This window comes from Mytilus trossulus, chromosome 6 (assembly GCF_036588685.1).
Source record: "Mytilus trossulus isolate FHL-02 chromosome 6, PNRI_Mtr1.1.1.hap1, whole genome shotgun sequence".
NCBI lineage: Eukaryota > Metazoa > Mollusca > Bivalvia > Mytilida > Mytilidae > Mytilus > Mytilus trossulus.
The window spans coordinates 35,667,547-35,695,422 of NC_086378.1; the positions used below are offsets into that span (position 1 = coordinate 35,667,547).

At 29.5% G+C, this 27,876-nt stretch overlaps 1 protein-coding gene across 4 annotated transcripts in view; it reads right to left on the minus strand.

Annotated features, from left to right (window-relative positions):
- Positions 1-675: 675 nt before the first annotated feature.
- LOC134721236 (neural cell adhesion molecule 2-like) overlaps positions 676-27,876 on the minus strand; it is a 75,352-nt gene continuing 48,151 nt past the window's right edge. The window contains exons 16-22 of one of the 4 annotated variants that reach the window (XM_063584058.1): positions 27,258-27,281; positions 17,230-17,307; positions 12,260-12,455; positions 10,547-11,338; positions 8,633-8,704; positions 7,981-8,050; positions 676-6,647 (exon numbers count right to left, since the gene is read on the minus strand). In XM_063584058.1, the coding sequence (XP_063440128.1) occupies positions 6,552-6,647; positions 7,981-8,050; positions 8,633-8,704; positions 10,547-11,338; positions 12,260-12,455; positions 17,230-17,307; positions 27,258-27,281 (1,328 nt within the window). In that variant the 3' untranslated portion in view covers positions 676-6,551. The remainder of the gene's footprint in view (positions 6,648-7,980; positions 8,051-8,632; positions 8,705-10,546; positions 11,339-12,259; positions 12,456-17,229; positions 17,308-27,257; positions 27,282-27,876) is intronic. The other 3 variants (XM_063584059.1, XM_063584060.1, XM_063584061.1) reach the window with 3 other exon arrangements.

The following is a 27,876-nucleotide window of genomic DNA, read 5'->3' on the forward strand; positions in this document are numbered from 1 at the left end:
GTCGAAAAACAATCTATTTTTTTCGCGACAAGTCGAAAACAATTTTATCTTTCAATTTCAGTATGACATATAGTGGCAGCTGAGGGCGAAACAAACAATTTTTTTTCTCAGAATCAAAAACAAATGATTTTTTTCTCCCAAGACTGGAAACAAACTTTTTTCTCTCCAAAAAAATCCATAGCCCCCCCAGAAAATCAAATGGTTGCTGCCTAAGTACGTTAACTTTTTTGCATTCAATACCCACAACATTTCACACTTAAGTCTTTCAATATCAATGTACCGGTATTAACAAAGGGACATAACTGATCAGGCATTAATGAGAACAATGAAGTTTTAAAATAGTTTTTTTATTACACACAACACTTACAAAAATGTGATTCATAAAATAGAAATAATACAAAGCTACTGTATGCACAAAAGCACCACTAATCTATATATAAATTTTCTTAGTACTTACTGAGATATACTAACAAAATATAATGGGCACCTTATGCTTCTGAGAATTTGAAATAAAAGAAGTACCTGATGAGAGATGAGTCAATTATGTCCCTTGAACAAATTAAATTAAGGGAGACAATCCAAATTATCTTCCATTGTCAAAAAGTTATATCAAAGGGAGATAATTGACTTTATTTTTTCTCATATAGTAAGTTTTCCATTTCCAACTGTTTTATAAAAAAAACAAAAAATATTCTGCAAAATACTGCAGTTTTCAATCCAGACAATTTCTAGATAAGCTTTTGTAAAATCTCTTAAAGTTATACTTGCAAGCTCTGAATTTTTATGGAAAGCTGTAAGCTGTGTAGGATCCAAGATAAACAGGGAATTGGGGAAAATCTTAAACTGCTTTTATTTTACCAAAAACACGGAATGTTTGAACTGAATTATAATGGGACAGTTTGAAGCTCTAATTTAGTACTAAAACCAGAATCCCATTAAATTTCATACAAAACCACAATATTTTTAAGATTTTGTTTTTTTTATGAAATTTTAGCTATAATATTACAACTTAGCACAATTAATAATTGAAAAGCTCTATTTAAAGCAATTCTTTATAACTACTATTTAAATGCACTATTAAAAGCAATAGGTTAAAAGCACTATTAAACACAAATACATTTTGCACATTTATTTGTAGCACTATTTATATAACCAGACAAAGCACTACTTCTGTTTTCATTGAGCACTATTGATTTAATTAATCAAAAGCATTATGTATTTAACCACCCAAAAGCATTATTTACTTTATCAGTCAAAAGCACTATTTATGTAATTATTCAAAAGCACTATTAATTTTATCAGTCAAAAGCACTATTTATGTAATTACTCAAAAGCACTATCAATTTCATCAGCCAAAAGCACTATTTATGTAATTATTCAAAAGCACTATTAATTTCATCATTCAAAAGCACTATTTGTGTAATTATTCAAAAGCAGTCTTAATTTCATCAGTCAAAAGCACAATTTAAATCAATTATTCAAAAGCACTATAAAGCGATTATTCTAAGTTTTAACTTGCATGTTAAATTCAGATTATATGATTGAAACACAAAACATTTTATTAATCGCTGATAAAAAAGCATGACAGATTTTTTTGTAACCGGGTGTTATCATTCAAGATTTTTTTTAATATGATTTCTTTACCAAATATCTAATAAATTTACTCATAAAATGACTAAGCATGTACTGTGAATTCATTATCATTTATGGTATATGATTTTTGTGGATTTGTGTGTGGATAGATGTAAACCACTAATTCAAGTATTCAACAAATGCATTTTTAATTAGGTGTTATTATTCAAGTATTTTATTAAACCACAAAAGTCGTTCCCATGAAAATTAATGAATCCAAAATTAATTACATTTATCATTTTGTTTCATCTCTTTTTAAGGTTCTATTTCAATATTTGATATTATTAACCTTGTATAATTATCTTATTTGAATTACTATTACCTCATTTATATGTGAATGTTAAAAAATAAGTTTTGATTTCTTATTTCGTCTTGATAGTTAATAAATACTAAACACAACACTACAGATTTATATATTTATGCATAGGTTAAAATTTCATAAAAATCAGACAAACATTTCTGAGAAAGCTTTTAAAAATTGTGGTTTTGTATGAAATATATGAAAATTTGTGGATTGACCACTAAATTATGGACACATACTGTATTTAAGGGTAGGTGGGGGCTATCTACAAAAAAATGTGTCACAACCAATTTTGGATCATCACATAGCCAACAAATTGTTTTTAATATAACATATATTGCAAGCTGAAACAGCAACTAATGATTAATACTGTATTTTTGTTATTTAAAGTTGGATCTTGTAATTTATTAACTGACCTATAGAACTCAAATTGTAACGTTTGTTTACGTCAATATTTTCAAAATAAAATATTGTTAACAAAATCTGATCTATACAGATAAATATGCATAATCAAATGTTTGAGCAGAGTATTTCAAGGGAGATAATTCAGTGATAAGGAAGTTTGTAGCTAACAAAATCAAATATAAGTTTAAAATTTTGCTATTAACAATTTCCTATTATTATAAGAGTCAGGAAATTATCTCCCCTGATATTTTTAGTAACCTAAGTACAGATTGTCATAATAAAAAGAAAATTACTTTTTATTCAATAATATCAAAGTCTAAATATAAACATCCGAAATTCAACACATAATCAGGCCAGTTAAGTAACAGCAGAAATTATTTTATGATGGATTTCATGGGTGACATATTTCTTTTTGTCATTTAAACTTTTTTGAGCTAAACAAATTTTCATGTGAACTTTCTGTTTATTTGTTAAGAGGAAGAAAAAAAACAATCTTGTGAGCTGTAAGTAAAATCATCTGTGTAAATTTGAATTCAGTATGAAGGATTGCTGTGCTGTGCTGAATTTTCACATGGTCTACCGTATAAAAATTACCATAAGGAAAATACAAATAACAACAACAAATCTCTATCTTAAAGTTAAAAAAATTCTGCAGTAAAAAATTATGGCACAATTTGGAAGATACTCAAAACTAGATACCTCTGATTAGTAATTGGTGAGAAATTTCTTATATAAGTGTATTGTTCTACATAAAAATAAATGCACAGAAGATCAAGGTTATGGCTATTATCAGAGATCAACTTATGATCACTGTCCTCATAAAAATGAGTTTAAACGTAAAATTTCATAAAGCTTTCATTAATATTACATATGCTAATATTCAAAGCTTTTTTAATTAACATTTAACATATATACATGAAGAAAAAAACCTTATCAATAAGTGCATGAGTATATTACAAAAGCATAATAAACAGTCACATTTAGTTATCAATAAAATCTTTCTGTTATTCTTAAATTGATCAACTCTAGAAAATATTTCGAAAACAATCTAGATTACATACTCTATGAAGCATACTCTATAGTTTATAAATGTTGTTATACTTTTAACTATGAAATATCCAACTAGAATAATCTACTTTGTAAATAATCCTACTGAATCTTGAAAAAAAAATCCTTCAAAATCCATAGCTTATACATATCTACCTACTGGTCATGCTTGCTATCTAGTATGATTATGACTCTACTAGACATTATGATACATTTTTGTACTTTCATGTTTCCAAAATGACTTTACCAGAGTGAATAATACAAGTATATATCTAATACTTTACTGGCCTGTTAATATACTGCAAACCAACGTATTTTCATGGATAAACTTTACAGTAAGTGCCTTTTAACCGAATAACAACAAATCTTTTACTTCATTCAAAAATTTCTTGATCCAAATTTTAAATATAAGTGATCATTCATATTTGCGTCATTTCTCTGCTACCAAAGGTAACGAAAATAAATGGACGCAAAAATAATTAAGTTTACAGTAATTATTCTTAACAAAGCTTTTTATGGCATGCTGGCAGTTTTGTCAAAGATTAAAGCCTTGCCTTTTTTCTCTTTTGCCATTTACTAATTTTATTGATAACTATGTTGTGACTTGTTATATAATATGTTTCGAATATGAGGTATAAATGTATATAAAGTAATAAACAATGCTATAAAATAAACTAAAACTGTTAATGCTTGATAATGATAGAAACTGGTCAGTGGTCAGCGGTCAGCAACTATAAATATATTACCCTGTTTTTAAAACTATTACAGGATAACAACGCTATATGAATATTTTATGAATCTTATTTTACAATATTAAAGCTGGAACTACATGTACATTGTATATTTAATTTATATCAACAATTTTTGAACTTACATAATGTAAATTTCAATGATTTTTATATTTGAATATTTTTATAAATGATATTGAACTTGTCTTCTCGAAACAATACTTTGTGTTAGTTTCAATGAATTTCATCCTTTTTAAGAAAAAAATCTCAGAGATACAGCAATTAAAAGATGAAATATGATATATTGATGAATAATACATAAATATATTCATATCTAAAACCTTCTGTAGCTTATTTCAAACTCACACCAAAAAATATTGCAAGATCTACCGATTTCTTCATAAAATATGGAGCATTTTCTACAACAAGATTTTCTATTTTCTTGTGAAAATAGCTACAGAAAGATTTTCAAATGTCAAAAAGCAAGTAATATTGCAATGCCAGAATAAAAAGAACTTTTGGACAATCATCTTTTAACATTCATGACAACAGAAATATACATCAAATGTATCAACTACAATCATACCATTTACAAAAAAGAAACTTAACATTATGAGCACATGAGTCTTTAACTGATAAATACATGAGATGATGTCATAATTTAATGATGTAGTATTTGTAATAAATAATGTGCATATGATTACACACACATATTAAAACAGGACAACATTGTTCTACAGATAAGCCTTAACTTACAACACAGGAACTTGGTCCCTAATATTACAACAAATCCTACATGCTAGTTATTAACTGATTAAAAATTATTTTGAGAAAATCTTTAAACTATATCCATTTTGTTTTTCTACTGTTCAAATCTATTGAAATTGTTTCTGAAGTGATTTAAGATTCAGCAAACGAAAATCAAATTTGCTTCACCAGAACAATTTGACTTCAACATTGAATAGATTTAATAAATAGACAAAATATTTCTATAATGAAGAACAATATTTTCTTTAGACAGATGAAATTTTAATAGCTTATTTAAGAGGAAAAATTGTTTAAAGTTTGTCACTCAAAACATTTATATACATCATGTCATAGTAATAAACTAAATAAATGGTTTACACAATAAACACAGGTTTCTCAGAACTTTCAAACTTTTCAATCCAAATTGGCATGAAATACATATGTAGCTATCTTCCCCAACTTCAAAACTAAGGGGAGATAATTCAAATTCTCTCCCTTTATTTCTTATGAGACTAAAAGGAGGCCGTGTATTAATACCCCTTTGTTAATCCATTAAGAAGAAAACTTTCAAATGTTTTCAATGTTTGGAATGTTGTTTTATGAATAGTTTTCTAATTTTTGAATAAAATCACATCTTTCTTAGGTTAAATTTTCTACCACATTGCTTTAAAAAAGTCAATCACAAATAAAAGGGTATAACAGAAACTTTCAGCACTTGTAGAATTTTACAAATAAATCTTTTAAACTATCCCAGAGTGTATTTACAGTACTAGATGACTATTCTAAAAGAAACATTTGAAATGGTGAACACCTGAATATTGAATTGAATAGTTAAGATCCTGAGGTTAAAAAAATATAACAAATATATACAAAAAAATTTGACCTACTAACGAAATATTCCTACTAACTTTATAACTATTTTTGGTAAATCTAAAAAAAATATACAAGTTTAACTAAGTTATAACTGAACATATCATTACATTTTTTTAAATTAATATCAGTAATAAAAATACCAGTATTAAAACCTGTGTTATGTTAAAATACGAAGATCAAAACATTTGTTTAGCCTATTCATGTTGCTGAATTCAAGCTAATAATAAATAACTACAAGTGGAAGTCTATCTCTACAGCTCTTTCTTCTGAAACATGGAGTGTTTCCCTATTTCGATATGCTTGTTAACCTTTCTTCATCTCTCAAAATGCCCATGCTCAAATGCAGATATGCTTAATAATTTTGTTCAATAAAAAAATATTTGCATTCTAACTAAAAAAAGAGAAGAATGGAAAAACATCCCTTGACTGTTATAATTTTATAGTAAAGTTAATTTTAAATGCTTCAAATTTTATTACTTTTAATTAGATTTAAAAAAATAATCATCTATCATTTAAGAAAAATTACTTATTCTGCAACAAGCAATATACTTTGGAAAGTTCCAAAAAGGCAAAAACATTGAAAATTATTATCAAATACACCTACAAGTTTGAAAATAAAAACAATTCCATTATTGTATCAAAATTTAAGGAAAACACAAACACCTTAACAGGTATACACTTCATGTAACATGTATATTGGTTTTTTTTCTTTCTGTCTCTAAATTTCTGTGTTCTTTACTTAATCACTCACTCCATTTTTCTATATAAATGTTTTTATGGAAATTGTCAAAGTAAACATTCAATTCCATTTCTTCCCTTTATTCTTTGCTTCCATCTGTCACATCCTTTGTTTCTTCTTTAGGTGAGGCTGCTTTATCTTGGTCTTCTGGTTTGGCTTCTTCTGCCTCCTCAACCTGAAAATCACAACGGAAATTCAAAATTAAAGAAAAAATGTGTCAACAAAATCTTTCAGAAACTTTTGAGAGAAGACAATAGAAATCACAAGAACGATTAATTATGCCATTGCAATATACAATGAAATTTCATCCAATTCATGTTATTTCCAGTTCATCTCATCTTGAAGTCCAAAAAACTTTGTTTAAGTTATTATCACAATGTTCTGAAAAGAGACAATTTTCCCCTTATAGTGAGGCTATTGGAGTTTAACAATGTACAATCTGAGTCTTTTTTCTTTAAGTTCTTCAGCATTCCTTCTTATTCTTATTTTTGGCCATCTCAGTCTTTGTTAAATATCTTAGATGTACTATACTTTGACTTGCATATTGTGAACACAAACAAGACTTTTAGCAATTAACCTTTGAATATTAACCATTCTAACATGACGTCCTTCAAACGCTTTGAGTACACACCCGTGGTAAAATATGAATATATTTCATGGGCTGTTCCCATTGTACCCCCACGTCATATGTTTTTTAATGAATGAGCGACTCGACGTCATAGAACAATGACGTCAGAATATAAGCAATTTACGGGAAAATGCACGCTTGTGAAACGAAAAATCATCACAACAAGGAAACGTTAACAAATGATGCTAAAATGAGTTATATTAGCCGTTTTTGTATACATATGAGACATATAAGTACAATAATAATTAGATTAATCTAAAATTATCTAAATATGTTATTATAAATAGTTTAAGCATCATCATTTATTCAGTTTGCTCCGTTATCTTACGTCAATTTAATAGTGCGTTTATATATTGGAACGGCAAATAATGCCATCACCTAGAGCGCTTCGATCCAAAATAATTGCCGTATTTGTCCTATTAGAATCGAAATAATTCATGGGGGCTTGAATACATCTAGATTTTACCACGGGTTGTCCCTTTATGCCGATATTTTACCCCTCGCTATCGCTCAGGGTAAAATATTTGTCATAAAGGGCCAACCCGTGGTAAAATCACGATATATTCAAGCCCCCATGAATTATTTCTTAAATATTTTGTTTTCTATTTCCTTATTCAAGTTAGTGGACATCCTGTTGGTTGCTAAGCTGTGTAGGTTTTTATTGTGGGCTTTACTTTTATAAGATAGGCATAGAGGGAAATCTGTGCACACATGAAATTGGTTGAACCCAGACATATTTTGTGCCTGTACCAGGTCAGGATATCTGGATCTACATTGTATATAGATATAAGAAGATGTGGTATGAGTGCCAATGAGACAGTTTTTGTTAGCTGTTTTGGGCACATCTGTCTTCTCAGAGGAATGTATATGGTCATCTTACTTCTTTTACTGGTGTAATAGGTTTTTCTTCTTTATCTTCTGGTTCTTTCTCGTCACTTGCTGGAGCAGTTCTGGAGAAAAAAACAGCATGTTTAGAATTATAAATTTGTACAAAACAGTTTTTTTTTTCTATAAATTTGAATAAATAATTAATAATTTTGATAATCAACATTGACGTCAATTCAATAGCAGCATTGGTAAATTGATTGTTGATTGCTTTAAATAATCCAGTGGCAAATAGTTCATGCAAGTTCTGGACAAGAATGGGTATATTGGATAGGAACAGAAATAGTATCCTGCAGAAACCATTGCACTCTCTCTACACGAAATATTTGAATTAAACGTCCCCATTTTGATCGGATGTGGCTGCATACTTGTACATTCCATACAGCCAAACAAAAGCTAGACTTTGGCAAGGGTTTTATTGTTCGTTGGAAGACGATCATATTTCTATTCCCATGTCACCCTTTGGGGTATTTCCAGAAAATGATATTTTGGTTTTCATTAAAAAAAAAACATGAATTATTCTTATGAAAACACAAGCTCAGATAAGCATTATCAGTATTATAATTGCTTGGTATGCTAGGAACATGATGGATGTATATTTATGACTTTAAATCTCAGCTATTTAACATTTGTATAACCCAACTTACTCTCCTATTTCCTGGTCAGCATCAGAACCTTCAGTGTCTTTGTTATCAGCCAGTAAAGGTACCTTCTTTTCCCTGTAACAGATAAAATAATATATAAAATTGATTAAAGTTTAGGTATCACGATAACAAACAACGGGAGTCCAGAAGACAGTTCCCAGTGGTCTCCATCAGTGGAAACCCTCAATCATTTGAGCTTAAAACACAATAATTTTTGTATTACAATATACAAACAACATAAATGCATTTACAACTAAAGCAATCAACTACCTACCAACTTCTCAAAATCTCCATGAATGATTTTTAGCACAAGTTGACCTAATGCATTTCTTAACATGTCAATTTCAGAAGTGTTTTAATTTAATAATTTAATTTATTTTGTAATTTAATAATTGTGTCTGTGTCTAAATGTCAATTTTGTAACTTGAAATTGTTTTTTTTAGTATTTGGTCTATAACAGGGAGAATTTCAAGTCTGACCATCAATTCCCATAGGGGAAATCCCCATAACACCAGGAAAGATCTGGCAAAGATAGAGTGCTCTTTTCATTTTCAAAGTCATCAGAAAAGATTAAACATAAGAAATTTCACATACAAAAGTTTGATGAGTTTAACTGTTTTTAAAAAAAGAAACTTTTTTTTTTAATTGTAAGCTTTATCTAGCACTGATTACACAACAAACAAAATTTTAAAATGTATATGTGACAAAAACCAATTGAGTTGCAGCCTAAAAATCAACTGAAAAAAATACATTTCCCTCATGGGAATACATAATTTAATCATGATACTCCATATCTAATTCTCATGCATACAAATTAAGTACTTCAAATCAACCTTCAATTTCATGCAACTAGTAGTATTAAATGCCCTAAAACTCTAGTATAACACTGCATGCCTGCATTTGCAGGATTTTGTCAGGTTGAAGACGCAATGGTGGTCTTAGGCTGTTTTCTGCTCTTCTGTCAGGTTGCTGTCTCTTTGACACATTCACCATCTCCAATCTAACTTATATCAATTTTACTCAATTCCAAAGCTCAATTTTGCTTGTTGATCAAATTAACTTAATTTGTCAAAATTCTGTCAATCATTTAAGAATAAGGGAAAACTGACCAATGGGTACAAGAGATCAAAATTATCTTTAATAATATTGCTTTTATTCCTTTTTGTGAATGGAGGGGGGGGCAGCACCTTTTTTGGGGACGTCAAGATCATGTGTTTTTAAGCTCAGGATTTTGGGATTGATCCTTTCAGGATCTCAGAATTGTTGGGTTTTGCGATGTCAGGAGTTAATTTTTTTTCTTAAATTCGAGACCTAGGAATTTCATGCTTTTTAGCCTGGAATTTTGGGATCAGGACCCCTCCGACCCCCCCTCTTTTATGTTAGAAAAAATAACATGATGCACCAGCTCAACACCATGTGTAAGCCGTGCTGAAACTGCAACATTCTGGGTATAACATGCCAGCATACAATTGATAATAAACAGGAACATGAACTGCACATGTCTACATGGTGATTACTTTTCTTAGAATCTATTACTTTATATGTCCTTCAATTTCATGCAGTGAGTAGCAAATATTGGAAAATACTGTTAATATTGATAATTTCTTCCACCATTCATAGGAATGCTACAAAGAAACCTAAATGGACACGGTACAAAGGCACTATAAATAAGTAGTTCTTGTTAAGATTTCAGTACTCTCAATCTCTTGTCAGTCACATGCAGTTACTCGTTTCCTCATTCAGGCAAATCATTCTTTCCTCCACCAATAACATAAATGCCTAAAAAAATGCAGCTCCAACAAGGAAAACCAGGGTGTTTATATATATTGGGTTGCTGCTGTTTGAATGCAGCATTTTACATATCTCCAATCACATGCAGTTAGTTGTGAACATTTGCAGCATTCTGTGAATGCTTACTCATCATTCTTGAAGTCTAACTGCTTTTTGACTGTCTTTTTCTTTTCAACAGTTTCCTTTGGTTCATCTTGATTAGGTTGCTTCGGTTCAATTGGTTTCTGCTCTTTTGGTTCAACTGGTTTATGTTGTTTTAATTCAACTGGTTTCTGCTGTTTTTGTTCAACTGGTTTCTGTTGCTTTGGTTCAATTGATTTCTTCAGCTTTGGATCAACTGGTTTCTGTTGTGTTGTTTTAACTGGTTTCTGATGTGTTGTTTCAACCGGTTTCTGTGGTTTTGAATCAACTGGTTTCTGTTCTTTTGGTTCAACTGGTTTTTGGTCTGATTTATCTTTTGGCTTACCATTTATTACTGTTGAAATGACTGGTCCCTTGCTTATTTCCTGTTTGCTGTTTTCTGGCTTCTGATTGGTTGTCTTTGACTGAGTAGTGATATCTGAACTTTTAACACCATTTTCAGTTTGATCTAATTTTATTTTGTTATTTTGTGTCTGATCTTTTGGTAGTTCTGGCTTAGAAACAGCTGATTGTTTGTTCACATCTGATCTCTCTTTCTCTGGTTTGTCACCAAGAGGTTTCTCCGATGACTCAATTTTTGGTTCAGAAGACAAATTGCATGTTGCACTACCATTTTTCTTCACTCCATTATTCTTTTCAGCTTCCTTATTTACACTGACTGGTTCCTCCTTTTTCTTTTCCTGACTTTCATCAGGTGTACTTTTGGACTTTTCTTCCTTTTTCAGGTCTTGTAATTTAACTCCATTTTTGTTCTGTTCTTGTAATTTTACAGTTTTCCTGAGATAATTAATATTTTTAAAGTTCTTAAAGAAAGCAAAAAGCAGTCTTTTTTCTATTTTAAGCAATTAATTCTGAATATCTTCTTCACTTTTCAATAATTAACAAATCTCTTATTTGTAAGAGTTACTTTCCATACCAAAAATAAAAAAGAAAAGAGAAAATAATTTGAAACTAAATCTCCCTATTATGGTTGAGGTAAAGGTTGGTTTGAACTGTCAACGTTGAATAAACTGGGAAATGTTTAGTTTACAATTGTAACATTTATTCATGTCTTGACCAATTTACCTGCTAGTTTAGGTCATTGGAAGTTACGGTAATGGGTAGATTCATAAAACTTTAATTTCCCCAATTTTTTTTTCAGTGTTGCTTTAATACAACAAATGGCATGTAAATAGTAAAATGTGATATTATATGAATAAAAAATAAGTTCCTTTTGGCACATCACATTGTAGACTATCCAGTTATGCAATAATGGTATTAAAAGTCAGTTATGGTCTAATATTTTTATACTTTATAATAATTTTCAGCATAGTATACTTTGACCCAAAGCCCTGATCCAGAGAATAGTTGTGTATAGGGATTCACTATTAAACCTTTGTACTTTTTAGCTGAGGAACATATTTTATCCAAAATGGGTTAACTTTGGAGCCTTTAATGAGCTCTTATGAAGAGATTTGTTTCACCTAGGATTAAGGTCTTTTGAAATAGATCCATTTAAGAAACGAAATGGAGGATTTTTCATAAATTATATTTCAGCTATTAGTTATGGTAATCTCAGTTTATAGGAATGGTAATATGATTTGATCCCATAAAAGTTTCAAACAACCAAACATTGGCCCTTGTAGAACTAACATTGACTAAACCAAGAAATTCTGATTCAAAACTCTAATTGACTATGGAGCCTGAGCTCGATCTTACCCATCAGCATCTCCTTCCTCAATTATCTTCTCTTTACTCCTGGTTTCCATGGAACCAGTCCTGCCAACCCTCTCTTTGATACACATGAAAACCCCACACTTCCTCTTGTAGTAGCATGTGACATCAATCACAATAAACAAGATGATAACTACGATAATGATGATTGCAATCACGATTCCAAGTGGGACTTGGTCGGCTATAAATAAAAGGTACATATTAAAAGTTGATCATAGTAAATGATTAAAAGAGTTTTATATTTCAAACAGCAATACATTTCTGATTTATTTAATTAAGCTTAATTTCCAGTTGAATACAATTATTAAATTTGATGTTACAGCATACAACTTTTTTCAATAATTTACAATAACAACAAAACTTATACTCGTTAAAAAACCCAACATATTACTTTTTCACTCTAATGAACTTAAATTTATGCAAATTTATGTATAAAAACAATGGGTGTTCTAAAGAAAATAAAGACATCAACACCCATGTTATAGAATTCATAATATTTACATGTTTCACCAAAAATTTAGTGATATCATCAGGACTTATTTGTTTTTTCCATTATTGGCAATCAGAGAAATGTTTGCTCTTTCTTATGTCTTTCTTATGTCATGATTTTGCCAAACCCTAGTAAAATAGAGGCAATAATAAATTAACTTATTCTTGACTGCATATTGTCTGTGTAAAAATGACCCCCCCCCCCCCCTCAAAATGTATGTCAAGTGTGTATATTGGTGAAGTTCAGTATAACTTATGACAAATCAGAAAATCAGAATGCATAAATCTGTAATCTGTTAGGGGGATTTTTATCACTGACAAACATGTTTAATTTGTCACTATTAATCCTGAACATGCATGAAATATTTGCTACTGGACATTAGGAAATCAACAATCAATCTAAGTTAAGACAGACAGTAGTCTTGTGGCTGTTGGTGGTTATTGGCCATGTGCTGTTTATTTTTCTTTTCATTGTGGTTTTTAATTTACCCTTTTGAATCTTTTTTTTTTTTTTTTACCAGTTGCTTTTGTCAAATAAGCAGTCTCTCTTACTGATAAGACCAACATCAAAAGACTAAACAAAAACTTACATGTAACCCTGAAAACATATATCACAAAGTTTATGCCCAGAAATAATATTTTCTCATCGTTCAAAATATGACATTTACATGTGACTTACCCTTTTATTCTGCGAACAGACATGCAGACAACATGCACAAAATATGCACAACATCAAAATATCTAGAATAAACAAACATTTACTATACAACAAATAAAAGAAAGATGCAAAATTAGTTTTAAAAATATGATAAAAATGCATCACGATACATATTAGTGTAACAATATTTACTACAGGTAAGCTAAACTATTAAGTAAATTTTAACTTTAATTTAAAAGCTATTAACATTTTCAAATGTTTTTTGTTGCATGAAAAGTTTGATATTTGTGAAACTTTACAGATCGATCGCATAAAATTAAATATAAAATTGGAAAATACTTTCATTTATGAATTGTTTTTTGTGAGGGTTTCTAGTATTTGACCAAAAGTAGTCACTTATTTCCAAGAAATATATTTAAATATCTACAAATGAATTGTCTGTTTTCCAGGAGTTTATCAACTACAACTCAATAATTCTGACAGTTCCTTTCCTTTTTTTTTTTTAATTCAACAATATCTTGTGGGTAAATATAGGTATTTGTAAACAGATTTTTTATTTCAATTCTTATGTTAAATTACAATTAAAATTTATATTATGAGAACAGTAAATGAGTACAAAATCTTGAACATTGTAGAAAATATATTAATTGAAATTTTTGCAATGTAAAAATGAAGGGTCATTTCTTATAATTTAATTAAGACAGATAAATTAGAACATGCATCAACTTCTTTTTACTACTGTAAATAACAACAATAAAGTGCACAATATAAAAGAGCAGGTGTCAGTGAATATACAACATGCAAAGAAAATAGAAAAGACAAAACAATTTCCTTGACACAACTTATCTTTTAAACTTCTTTAACCATCAAAACATGCAGTTGGGGAATGCAATACAAAAAGCCAACCAAATCAGACCAAAGACTTTCAGAAACCTCAACCAGCAGTATAAGCCATGGACCAATGAAAAAGCCTTAGTGAGATATATAGGAATACAAGCATGGAAAGCTGCAAAGGTCGAAAATTTAGTGACGATTTTTTTCTATGTTAAATAACAATTATTTAAATACATTTTTGAATTTGTTTTTCAGTCGTGTTACATCCATTTTGTCTAGATTCATTTAGATTGTTGTATATAAAGGTAATTAACTTAAAATAATAAATGATATTTATCAAATTCACATAAGTTTCCATGGTTTCACAGTAAGAAATTTTGTTTTAAACAGGAAACAATTTTTCAAAAAGATCTTGCAAATACAAATACTTAATATTTAAAAAAATTGCAAGACAATATGGATATGTTCCAAGACCCTATTATAATCTGAGACTACCGTAATGTGTTATAGAATTCTCAACTATAATATTATGTATTAATAATTCAAAACTTATCTATTAAGCTAATAATTGTAGCTGCAGTTTTTCCATGCATGAATTACCAGGAGTTCATTCAGAGTGCTTGCATTGAATCATTTTCCAAGCAAAAGCCATAAACAAAATATAGCTGCAAGTATTCTTTTTATAACCTGACCCTATGCTATTAAGAAAAGCTAACAATCAGCAGTTTTTTATCTTGCTGGCAGCACAATAAAAATATGGTAAGCAATTAGGTCATTAAAGAAATGTTTTCTTTGTCAGAGTTCTGTTGAAGTTCTGATGTAAAGTGACTTGAATAGATATTTTCACTATTTGTATTTGACATTCACAAAGCAGAGCAAAGATTGTTCCAAAATCTCAATTCATAAAGTGAGAAGCATTAAATTATCTCCCTTGATGCTGTGACAAAAGGGAGACAATTTGGTAGTGGTCTTATTTTTTATTCCTCATCTACTGTTTCATTATATTTGTCTTGGTGTACTGTCCCATTGACACATCTTCTTTTATTAATCAATGGTCTGCCAATGCCAATAACTTAAAATCAAATGTGCTTTTTGCAGTTACTTAGTACAGTATATACACAGAATGTTCTGACTAATAAAGAAATTTACTGTACAGGGAACTTGTTAGTAGATAGTGGCAATTGTATCATTGTAGAATTTCATGCTTTAGTTTTAGGACTTTTTAGACGCATTCTTATTTAAATTTTGTCATAGTTTTATATAAACAAGAGGCTCTCAAGAGCCTGAATCGCTCACATTAATTCTTTTGGTTAAATCTCTCATCAATGATTATTTTGGCTTTTCAATTTATTTAAATGTTTTTTGGATCGTCCTATTTTCTTCAAAAGCCAAAAAAAATAATCATTTTCTCCTATGTTCTATTTTAGCCATAGTAGCTATGTTTCTTGACATACAAGGAAATAAAATATAAAATTTATACTAGATACTCTGAAACTCATTTAGCCTAAGTTTGGCTGAAATTGATACAGCAGTTTCAAAGGAGAAGATTTTTTAAAGTAAGTCAACATGATGAACAAATTGTGAAAAAAGTCTTTAAAGGGCAATAACTCCTTAAGGGGTCAATTGACAATTTTGGTCAAATTGACTTAATTGAAGATCTTACTTTGCTGAACATTATTGCTGTTTACAGTTTATTTCTATCTATAATTATATTCAAGATAATAAACAAAAACAGCAAAATTTCCTTAAAATTATCTGATTTGCTCTAAATGCTTTGGTTTTTGAGTTATAAGCCAAAAACTGCATTTGACCCCTATGTTCTATTTTTAGAAATGGCGACCATGTTTGTTGATAAATCATAACTTCGGATACAATTTACAAACTAGATACCCTAAGGAACATTCAGTTAATGTTTTGAAGTATTTTGCCCAGTAGTTTCAGAGGAGAAGATTTTTGTAAAAGATTACTAAGATTTACGAAAAATGGTTAAAAATTGACTATAAAGGGCAATAACTCCTAAAGGGGTCAACTGACCATTTCCATCATGTTGACTTATTGTAAATCTTACTTTGCTGAACATTATTGCTGTTTACAGTTTATCTCTATCTATAATAATATTCAAGATAATAACCAAAAACAGCAAAATTTCCTTAAAATTACCAATTCAGGGGCAGCAACCCTTCGGGACAGGTGAGCTAAAAAGCAAACATTTAATATAGATCAGATAAGGGTCATCTTACCTTGGTCTCACACATCTTATAGTTTTTCAGAATAATTGTCAATTCCTAATTGCCTTTATTAAACTGGTTTGTGATTACACAAGTTGTTGGAGGGAGCATCTTGATCATATGAAGAATTTTTCACAATTCTATGATCATTTTAGAATAGCTGCCACAGTTATTGCACTTATTCCCTCCTAAAACTATGATCATGTGCTCACAATTATTATTTCTCACTGTATGATGGAACAGGATATTTCAAAGTTCCAAAGAAGGAGATATCTATTTAGAATAAAATTTACCATGGGTCTCTGGTGTTTAGCTTTATTTTCATTTTATGAGCTATTGTATGATATCAAGTTTTCAATTTTATTTAAAAAGTTGAAAATTCAAAATAACCCTGAACTTAAGAATTCAAACCTTAAGATTAGAAGTACATGCTCCTAGCAGACTATTGTGTGTAGTGATACTTGTAAAATCAGATATGTTCCATAAAAGGGGGAGGGCAGGCTTTTTCCTTATTCTGCTTCTGAATCTTTACTACTTTTATCTATATGAAATGTCTAAAAAGATTCAAAATGACTTTCAATAATGATGAAAAATATTTTTATCAAAAAGGTACTTCCAAAACGTTTATTTTTTCTAGCTCTGTCTGAAATATCAGGACAAAACTGATACACATCACTTTACCCAAGTCATTTTACATGCAGAACTTTCAAAACAAAACTCTTCATAAAGTGGTTAGATGGATCTACCAGAAGAGTTAGTGTCTTGGGATTTTTTGCTTGGTTTTGGAGTTATTTCTTCTACTGGTGCTTCTGTTGTTGGTTGGTCTGAAGAAAAGTAACAGAAAAAGATCACAAAATGTTGATTTGATGCTTAATAATGTATAGCTATAGTCCATGATGAAAAGGTGAATCCCTTGCTAGATCTAATCATTGAAAAACAACTAAAATAGTCATGAACCCATGACTTCAAATAGCCATGAACCTATGACCTGATATGAAGACAATGACCAATACCTCAAAAAGCCATGAACCCATGACCTGATATAAAACCTAAACAAAATCCACCTCAAGTAGCCATCACAACTAAAATGTCTGAATTGATTACTGTGAATACCAAAACCACAAAGCATAATTCTATGTTGTCTCACTCTCTATCACTTCAGGATCAGAAAACTTATTTCACATTCTCACACTCACTAAAATTTTAAAACTGTGAATCAACATGATAAGTATCTAATTTTTTCAAAAAGGAGCTAGACATGATTCCATCTTCTTTTATTGTCCACTTCAGTGATCTGGATGCATTCAATTATTTTCAGAGTGCACATGATGGTCATCTTCTATCAAACATTGACCAATGCTTAATCAAACATTTACCAATCATCTATCACACATTTACCCATCTTCTTTCATAGAATTACCAGTCTTATATCATACATTTACTAAACTATTATCCTACAATTACCAATCTTCTTTCAAATATTTACCAATCTCCTATAACAAATTTACCAATCTTCTATCACAACTTTACCGATCTTCTATCACACATTTACCAATCTTCTATCATACAATTACTAATCTTCTATCATATATTTACCAATCTTCTATTATTTATTTACCAGTGTTCTATCATAATGATACCAATCTTCTATCATACAGTTACCAATATTCTTTCATACATTGACCAAATCTTATATCTTAATGTTACCACAATTCTTTCATACATTTACTAAATCTTAGATCTTAATGTTGCCACTCTTCTATCATAAATTTACCAATCTTCGCTTTTCATTTTGTTTTGGAGACTTGCAACAAATTCATTATCAGTCTGTTCTATTCCATATTTTTTAAAACTCTATAAACCACAACTTCCATTGTGTATTTTGATATAAGCTGATAATTTTTTACAAATACATTTCCCCCAATTCACTTTTTTTACCTGCTAAAACTATAATAAACAACAATGCATATTTTGAACGGCTGTATCTTCAGCCTTTTATTTTTTCACAAGTGTAAAATACTGTATTTTAAATCAAGACACATACATGTATTCAGAACATCTAAGAACTACAATTAATCTTTCTCACACCGACATTAATTTAATAACAAAATAAAAACAGATGACTTTATGCGTATACAATTAAAGCACAATGATTAGGGGTATATAAATTCTTGTTATAAGTAACTAGTATCTCAAATGTTTTCAACACCAAACAATTAATAGTAAGCTTGACACAGCATGATACGACTGAAGCCAGTTGACAATATTTCAATTGAGCCTGTCAATTGAAAAATTGCTAACCAACCATTTTTAACTTTTATGTTATATTCATCTTTATACTCGCCAAGAAGATTATTTTAGTTTTTATATTATTTGAGAAATGATTTAAATTGGTCCCTTTCTGGAAATAATATCATCTATATTAAATTATCTGAAAGATACGTAAATCTATGATAGATTGGCTTATTGATGATTGCTCAAATAAAGCACAAACAGCTATATCAAGATGATTCAATCATATAAATCTTTAAAAAAAGCTATCACTTTTTGATTAAGGGAAAAATGGGAAACAAAAATTATTCTCATTTGTTTGTTTTTTGTAAAGGGAACTTTTTGTGTGATTTTGTTGTCTCTAACAAATAAACTTCTATGACATACCAATACATTTTCTGCAGTTTAATGAAAACAAATTATTTCGATGATTGGCTATCAAACCTTTTGGTCTGGAGTGTTTTGTTTAATTAAAAGGAAAAGAAATAAATTGATGAATAAAATTCCTATACGGTACTTTAATTTTTTTCTTTTTTAGGACAACTCTACAAAATTTCAAAATGTGTTTGAAACTGAGCCACCATATTAAAATTCCAAAACAATAGAAAGTTGTCTTTTAGAATTTTGTTCACATGTAAGTGTAATGCTTTAACTAAATAAAAAATCTTAATTTGAACATTTAATTAAATGATGTTTTTTTTTTTTGAGAATCATAATTTATATTGCTTAATACATTCATTCTCCCTCTAGCTGGTGTCATAGCCCTATAATGAACGGATGTGTGCAATACACTTCTTAGTTCTAGCTCCTAATACACAATCTTTAAAGCTAGAACATCTACGAGTAGCTTTTATACACTATGAGCATTTCAAATACTTTAGTAATACATGATAAACAAATATGTGGAGATAAATATTATGGTTAAAAAAAAGAATTCGGGCACCTTCAATGAGGATTCAAATCAAGTCACCATTAATTAGGTAGAACCGTAGTACTGCAACTTGTATTACCTATATTAACACATAATTTTCAACTTAAAAGCTAATATAAGGTGTAAGTCTTTATTCATTTACACTTTTGCATCTAACTATAGAATTTAACACAGTGGCAACATTAACTAACAATTTTGTGTTTACTTTCATTTTTAAACATCAAAACATTTACCATGAGTCTAAAATCTTTAGTCGTTAGCACTGTGACCAAAATTTTGTGTTTAACACTTTGGTATTAACCTTTAGTCATTAACTTTGGTATTAACCTTTAGTCATTAACTTTGGTATTAACCTTTAGTCATTAACTTTGGTATTAACCTTTAGTCATTAACTTTGGTATTAACCTTTAGTAGTTAACTTTGATGTTGACCTTAACACTTCGGGGGTGACCTTTAGTAATCAAACATTTGGTGTTGATCTTGACTTATAACAACTGTGTAATTAATATTTATAAATATTTTGTTAAAAAAGTTGCAGAATATCAACCATACGTTGTCTCAAAACATTAATCTTATAAGTTCTAGATTGGAAACAAAATAGTTATGCTCAGGAAAGCCCCACATAATATCCGTTCCTAAGTCTTACATTGAATAAATTTCTCATTTTGAGAAAATGTATAGTCATTCTTTATCTATTGACATATTCCTTTCAGACAACTAGAATATTTAACAATTGTAAACAATATAAAGTTCAGTTGTAATACACAACTGTAAGAAATAAATCAAAAACAATACACTAACAATATAAAAATATATGAAAATGATACAAAAATTGTAGAAACTACACAATAAATAGTGTATTGCTCAGTGACTGAATTGGCTCATTTAAAGAATGAAAGTCATAATATTGCTTGTTATCTTCTAAATATTTTAATCTTCTAAAAATAAAGTCAAAACAAATTCTATTGCAGATGCATAAGATATTTGTAAATTAAATTTTCCGAAATGTTGACGAGGAATAGTAAAGTGCACTCTTAGTAACAATATTGTTTTCAATAAAATATTAACGCAATGATGGATTGAATGTAAGTGTTTAACACAACTTTCAGCGCAATTGCCAATATCATGGCGGTCAGTTTTTTATTTGTGGAAAACTGACAATCCTTGTCAAATAAGATAGGTGTCTATCAGTACCTGCATTTGCAGGGTTATAATAACAATGCAGTTAATTTCTAATGGATAGTTTTAGAAGATTAGGAATAGTTGTAGGTTTTACTGCTTTGCAGTATCTGTTTCATTCTACTTGATGATGGATATATATTCAAAAAGATATTGAATGGGGAGTGCTGTGGGACACTAAATGAGGATGAAGGGATAAAAAATGATTCAGGAATGATGGACAACAAATGATGCAATAAGCTTACATATATAGCTCAGGTATAAATGTTCAATAGGGACTATAAAAGTAAAGCAAACTATCTTCTATTTGATTGCCGCATTTAAATAAATTATACAAAATACTATACAAAAAATATATACATTATCATTATGCTTAGAAAATTTTACAATAATTTCGTATACATAAATCATGACACAAAATTTAATGGCTTTATCTGGAAGCTAATTTTTTCCTAAGTTTTCCCATACAAAACTCTTTCAAGTTATTAATATTGCAGTAAGGACACACTTCTTATATCCATCTCTAATAATATCAGATTATCCTTTTCATTTTATATGTATTTATGTACTTAAATATTCATTTTAAAGGAATGTTATTTTGATCATTCCCTCTTTTCCAATTTCAAGAGTTATTTCCCTTTGTTTATTTCAGAGTTATCTTTCTTGTGGGTAAGTTTCTTCACACTTTTATACAAAGGGAAGGAGTCAATTTATAACTCAAAATTAAAGTTTTTAAAACATTTAACTTTATTCTAATTAAACTTACCTACCCAAAGGGGAATTAACTCTTACAAAAAATAATTTTAAAAGAGGGAATAATGTCAACAGGAATGACAATTGAAGAGTGAAATAGACTTGTTACTTATTTCATTATTTGACATACACCAGCAACAGAAAGATTTTACTGAAAAAGGCAGCTGGATACATTTCAGAGCTGGTTTAAATTTTAAGTAATTTCTAAATGAAATACGTTATTTTTTTTGTGTAAACTATCCTTTTTCTTAAAACATTGAAACACACTATGGTGCTATTTTTCAATATGGATCCAAAAATACTAGAAAAATTAAAAGGCAACAATACCACATAAAGTCTGAAAATATCATTCATTGTTTAACTGGTTCCCTTTAAAATCTTAATACAATGGTTTTTTTCAAACATTTACTTGCATTTTAAATCTTGAATTTATCAACATGAAATTCAAAATCTTCCTGAATTTTCTTCTTTTTTTTATGCAACCTGAGTGGAATATCAATTGAATATTTTGATTACTATTAACTTGAGCATAGCTAAATGAAATAGCTACACAGCAAAAAATGATTAGAATTAAGCTTAATTAAACTAGTTAAAATGTCTATGAGCTTGCATCCAAGAAACCTGAGGTTAGTATATAAGTGCATAAAATTGATAAAAGATTTAAATGACTAGAAATGATTTGAAGAAAAAATGAGTTTTAGTATTGGCTTTAGATGTTGACCTTTGTTTCTTATTCTATTTCTTTATATATGTACAATGACTTTAATACAGACTTATTCTTCTAACTTATAGCATAAGAATATTTTGTACAGTCTAAAAATTATATTTGTTTTGGATTTAGAATTTAGATTTTAACGCCATGCTTTACTCAATGGAGGCTTATTCCTATCCATTATAATTGGACAACATGTAAAGTACGCATTATAATCCTAACAGAATATTAGGTTTCAACGTATGAAATATCTGTAATATATCGGATTAAAGACATGTATATTACATCATTCTAATTGTTAATTAAAACTCTTGTCTTCATTAACAAATACTCATCAACTAAATTTTATATATATTTGCCTCTCGTAGCAATACAACATAAATGAGGTACAACAGTTCTAAATCTATGTGATTATATACAAAAGATTTACAAAATAATACAAAATTTACACAATATTGCACTTAAGAATCAACAGCACTTTAACCAAAAATATACAGCTCTGTATACAATATGACATTTATGCGATAAGACTTTAAGAATCTAAGGAATTATGGGTAATGTTTTCTATTGGTCAGCTATCAGTATTAAGACTATAGCATACCAATGACAACATGTTGATGCCTGCTTTTGAAATCATTACCCAGAATGCCTCTTAATTTTGAAACAACAAATTGCCAAAAGTTGTCATTTTAATGATTTTTCTCACAATTAGTTGTACGGTAGATAAACTAACAGTGAAATGCATTCAAACTCTCTTTTAAATAGCATTGTTTAGAAGACCAGCTTTTCAAAATGGTTGTAAATGTTTGATTAAAGTATAAATTGTAGAAAAGGAAAATCACTATGAAGAAAATACATGAAGACTGAGTATTATAATAATTATCCAATGGATATTATGAAGTAATGAAAAACAACAATTTTTACAAAATTTTATGCGTACAATTGTTCTTTAAGTAGAATATCAATAACAGGCTATTATTTGAACTTGGAATTATTTTTAATTATGGAATTTGCTTGATTTCTTGTGTTTAAAATTTATAATAAATTTCATGTTTATTTGGTATTATAATCTTTTGATTGGTTAATAACACTTTCCATCCAATGTAGATAGTGTTGTGCACGGCACAGTACATTCTATTAAAATATACTATTTTCTTTGCAATAGAAAGTGTTGTGCCCAGCACAGAACATTTCAGTACAAAATAAACATGGAATTTATTAAAAAATTCAATAATAAGAAATCAAGCAAATTCCATAATTAAAAATAATTCCAAGTTCAAATAATAGCCTGTTCAATGGCAAAATACAAAAAATTAGCAGAAAAAATGTTAAATGGAATTCCGATTATACAAAATTTCAATTTAACTGTGATGTTGGCTGCACTATCTAAAACTGTTTATGATTAAAAAACACCAGTTGATAGTGAAAAATCTGATACGGACTGAAGTCATATACTGACAATCTTTTCTCTGTTCTATCTCTGTTCTATCTTTTTCAAACATATCACATATGTTAACCTTTCATTTTTACCAGCCATATTGTATTTACATCTTAACTGGTACATAACATCAAAAGGTGATAAGACAAAGAATCACAATATTTAAATCAGAAAATTTTAGTGCCTAATTTAGCTATCTGATCATGAAACATGGCTTGAATGCTTTAACTCCTTGGAAGATATATTTTCCCGGATGTTCATCGAAGTATTAAAAATAAAACAGCAGTTTAAATTTCAAGATTAAAAGTATATATACATTTAGAACAGTCATATCTTTTTGCAAGACATTTAATGTTCCCTTGGAATTAATAATATAATATAATTTTCAATAAAAGTATGCTAATATCAATGCAAGCTACAAATTTTTTCGATAATGAATATAATATGCAAACAACATTCATATGTATGTAGAACATGCATGGTGGTTTATAATAATGTCTGCTGCATGAAACATGCATAGTATTCGTTTTCAGATTTCATTCATTATGGCACTATAATGTCTGCATGGAATTCTTCAGTTGAGAAGGAAGAAAGAATAAAGAGTCTTTCAGAACTCTTCTGTCATGAAGGTTACAAGAGTATTCCTAAGCATGCCCAGAGAACAGTTGCCATGGTGAGTACAAGTTTAGACGGGAGCAGGGCTTGTGCAAATCCAACATAACCAGAGCTTTGAACTGAAAAAAGCAGAAAAAGTAAAGTCACAAAAAGCAAAATAAATTTTATTACACTGCAGACAACATATAAACAAGAGGCATTAAAAATAAAATGTCTAGATTGTAAGGCACCAATTATTATGTGAGAAATGGTCATATCGTTGAATAAAAGTTGCTCAAACTATTAAACAACATTTAAACGAAATTTCTTAGACACATGACTGAAAACAATTTATACAACTTTCTGTTCAATCCAAACTGTAAAATTGGTTATTATAAAAATTTGTAAAATTAATCACACGGAACCAAAAAAAGTCATAAATTATGTGCCTTTTGAACAATTAAAAAAATAAGGCTGTTACAAAACAGCTGTAAACATGATGCTCTCCCATTTTCTTTTTTACTCAAACGAAATCATAAGCTTAAGTTTGATTCTGATAGCATTTCTTGATAATTGGTCTCTTTACAAACCAGAATGTTAAGTCTAAATATCTATCTACACGTATCATATAAGTATTCAAAATGCACATTTAATAGAAGAAATATCATATAAACATGAATTCAAATGGGCCTTTTTAGATTAGACATGGGCTCATTCATAGCATTCATTTCAGACAGCATGGTAAACCAAGGGGAAATAAGGTCCACAGGTACAATGAACCAACCTTCCTTTTGTGGTATGGAACATTGTGGTGCAATTTCACTTATACTCAAGTTATTATCTGAAACTATATGTCTTTGGACAATGACGACACCATAGCCGACTTCATACCATAATAAGACGGCATAAATTTTGTGGTCGTATAAAATTTACATGGTGTCCTGTAAAAGAGTCTGTGCAAGTTTTCAAGTTTTTCGTATAATAACGTAGAAAGTCCATACCCGTAGCCAGGGGTTTCCCTTGAAAAAAAATAAGCACTGTTAAAGTCAAGTTTGCGAGTCCAACGAACCCCCCCCCCCCCCCCCCCCCCCCCCCCCCCCTTTTGGAAATTCCTGGCTACGGGCCTGAATGTATGACAACACAAAACAACAAAAGTGGTCCCTAAGTGTCGCTAGATAATAAATGATAACTGCTAATAAATAAGTGTTTAATAGATTTTCAAGTCGCATAAATATCTGGTTTATCCATAATATTTTATATCTTCTTGCAGCGGATGAACACTGATGTTTGCAAATTTGTAACTGAGCAAATATAAGTACTCTCATTGGGACATATATCTCTAAGCGCCTTTTCCTGAAATGGCAATAACTAATCTTGCAATTTTGTCCATTGGTTTAAAATCACGATAATTTCTGAATTAACAGTATCATACTTTTATATGAGGAGTAGAACAACATCTATTCAAATAATCAGACTTGACAATGGCATATAAGAAAGTGCATAAAAAGGTTTAAGTAAATAGATTACAATGCATGGGGTTCTTTTCATATCAATCTAAAATTCAACGGATGGAGGAAAAGCAGGGAAATACATAAAGCTCGCAAAACAAATCAAATTTTTTTAAACAATGACCCCAACAATATGTTTTTTAAAATGTTCACATTTTTTTCTAAGATAAAGATATTTTCATTCTTGTATATTAAAATAATGGAAGGAGAAATGAATCTGAAAAAAATATCAAACATTTACATTATGAAACCTGATAAAAAAGATCAGGTAGCTCTTATTTGTAATTCCCTAGAAAGTGACAGACATTGGCCATTATGTGTTATAAATATAAGTATTGTGTAAACAATAAGTTTATGACCAATGGTTCTGAAAACACATCATAGATTATTTAGTGTTCACTGTCAGCATAAATACTTGTATCCTTTTCTAATCATATATCTCCCTCAAAACCCTCAACTTTCTTGATCTGTAGTTTCTCTCATTTGATTCTCTTGATTTTACTGAAACTGCACTCACATAATATTTTTGATTTTACAAATGCTCCCCTCTCTGAATATTCATGATTTCGAAACTCACTGCATTCTCATAATTTGGCTATTAATACTCTCAATAGTATTTCTGAATTTCTCATATTCATCTTCTTAATATTTGTATTATGCAAAAAAATCCTGTCACTCAATTTCTCAACACTTCATAAATTTGATTATTTTCACAATCGCTCAATATTCTTAATTTTGCTCACTCTTTTTACTAAATATTTAAAGTTGACCAACTGTTTCTCAAAATAATCATACCAATTCAAAACTCCTATAAATATATTCAACTGGACTGATAATAGGAATTTGCAGAATAATACTATAATGACCATCAATAAATCTGTAGTCAACTGAAAATAATTGATACCAATTCATCACACACTCCAACCTGATTTTCTAAACTGACAGCAAAACAAAAACACAACACTTTTCCAACTTTGAACAAAAAACCAAACAGATGGCTTGTACTAGACACTTCCCAAAGATATAACACTTCTATAAGTGTGCCTCAGGAAATACATAAATATATTTTAAAGAGAAGATAAACAATTTTAGTATAACATAAAGATGCAGTATATGAGGGTGTTGTGTAGGGCACTTCAGAGGGTTCAAACTTAAAATAATTTTTTTTCTAAACTTTTCAGATCATGAAAACCAGAGAAAAATCATCCTGTAAAGATTTTTTTTTTATTCAAGCCAAATGAAAAGATATAAATTCATCAAACCATCTGATACTACTTTTAAAAAGATGTTTGAACTAATGTCTGAAATCCCTGTTAAAATGCCCTTTGGTCACCATCCAATACATGCAAAACGTTTGAAAAAAATAACATGTATTCTTAATTCCTTACCAGGCTTTTGTAACCCTTTACCCTCTACAAAAACACAGCAATATATTTTACCATACTTATTAAACGTAACCAAATGATATTATTTAAATTAGGAACATGATTCAAAGTAAAATCTTATAAATAGGCCACTTCACTGTTATTGCAGCCATATTGAATAGGGTGCAGATTTTTTGGATAGAGCCTTACTAGAGGTGGAAATAGTATGAAAGTATGGGAAATCCTATGCATGCTTCCAAGCTACTGTTCTGTTTCAATAATAATTTCCCGTATTTTTCAAACCATTTTTACTTCCATTTATTATGAAAATCTGCCATCTATTCAACATGGCCGCAATAACCGTGAATGGGCCTATTGGATTTATCTCATATTCCTTGTAGGGGTTTGAAATCTCCACCAGGCACAGAATATATAGAGCACTGACAGGGAATATGAGGCCATATCTCCCGTGAAGCCATATTAACAATTATATTATACTGAAGTGTCTTGAATTCAACACTAAACACAATTATGTAACTTTTGTTGGTCGACATGTTTCACCAACTAGGAAAGTGTCCCAAGGACAAGGTATACAGAAATTAGAATCCCTGAAGTACAAAATATAATTAGAAAGAAAAGACTG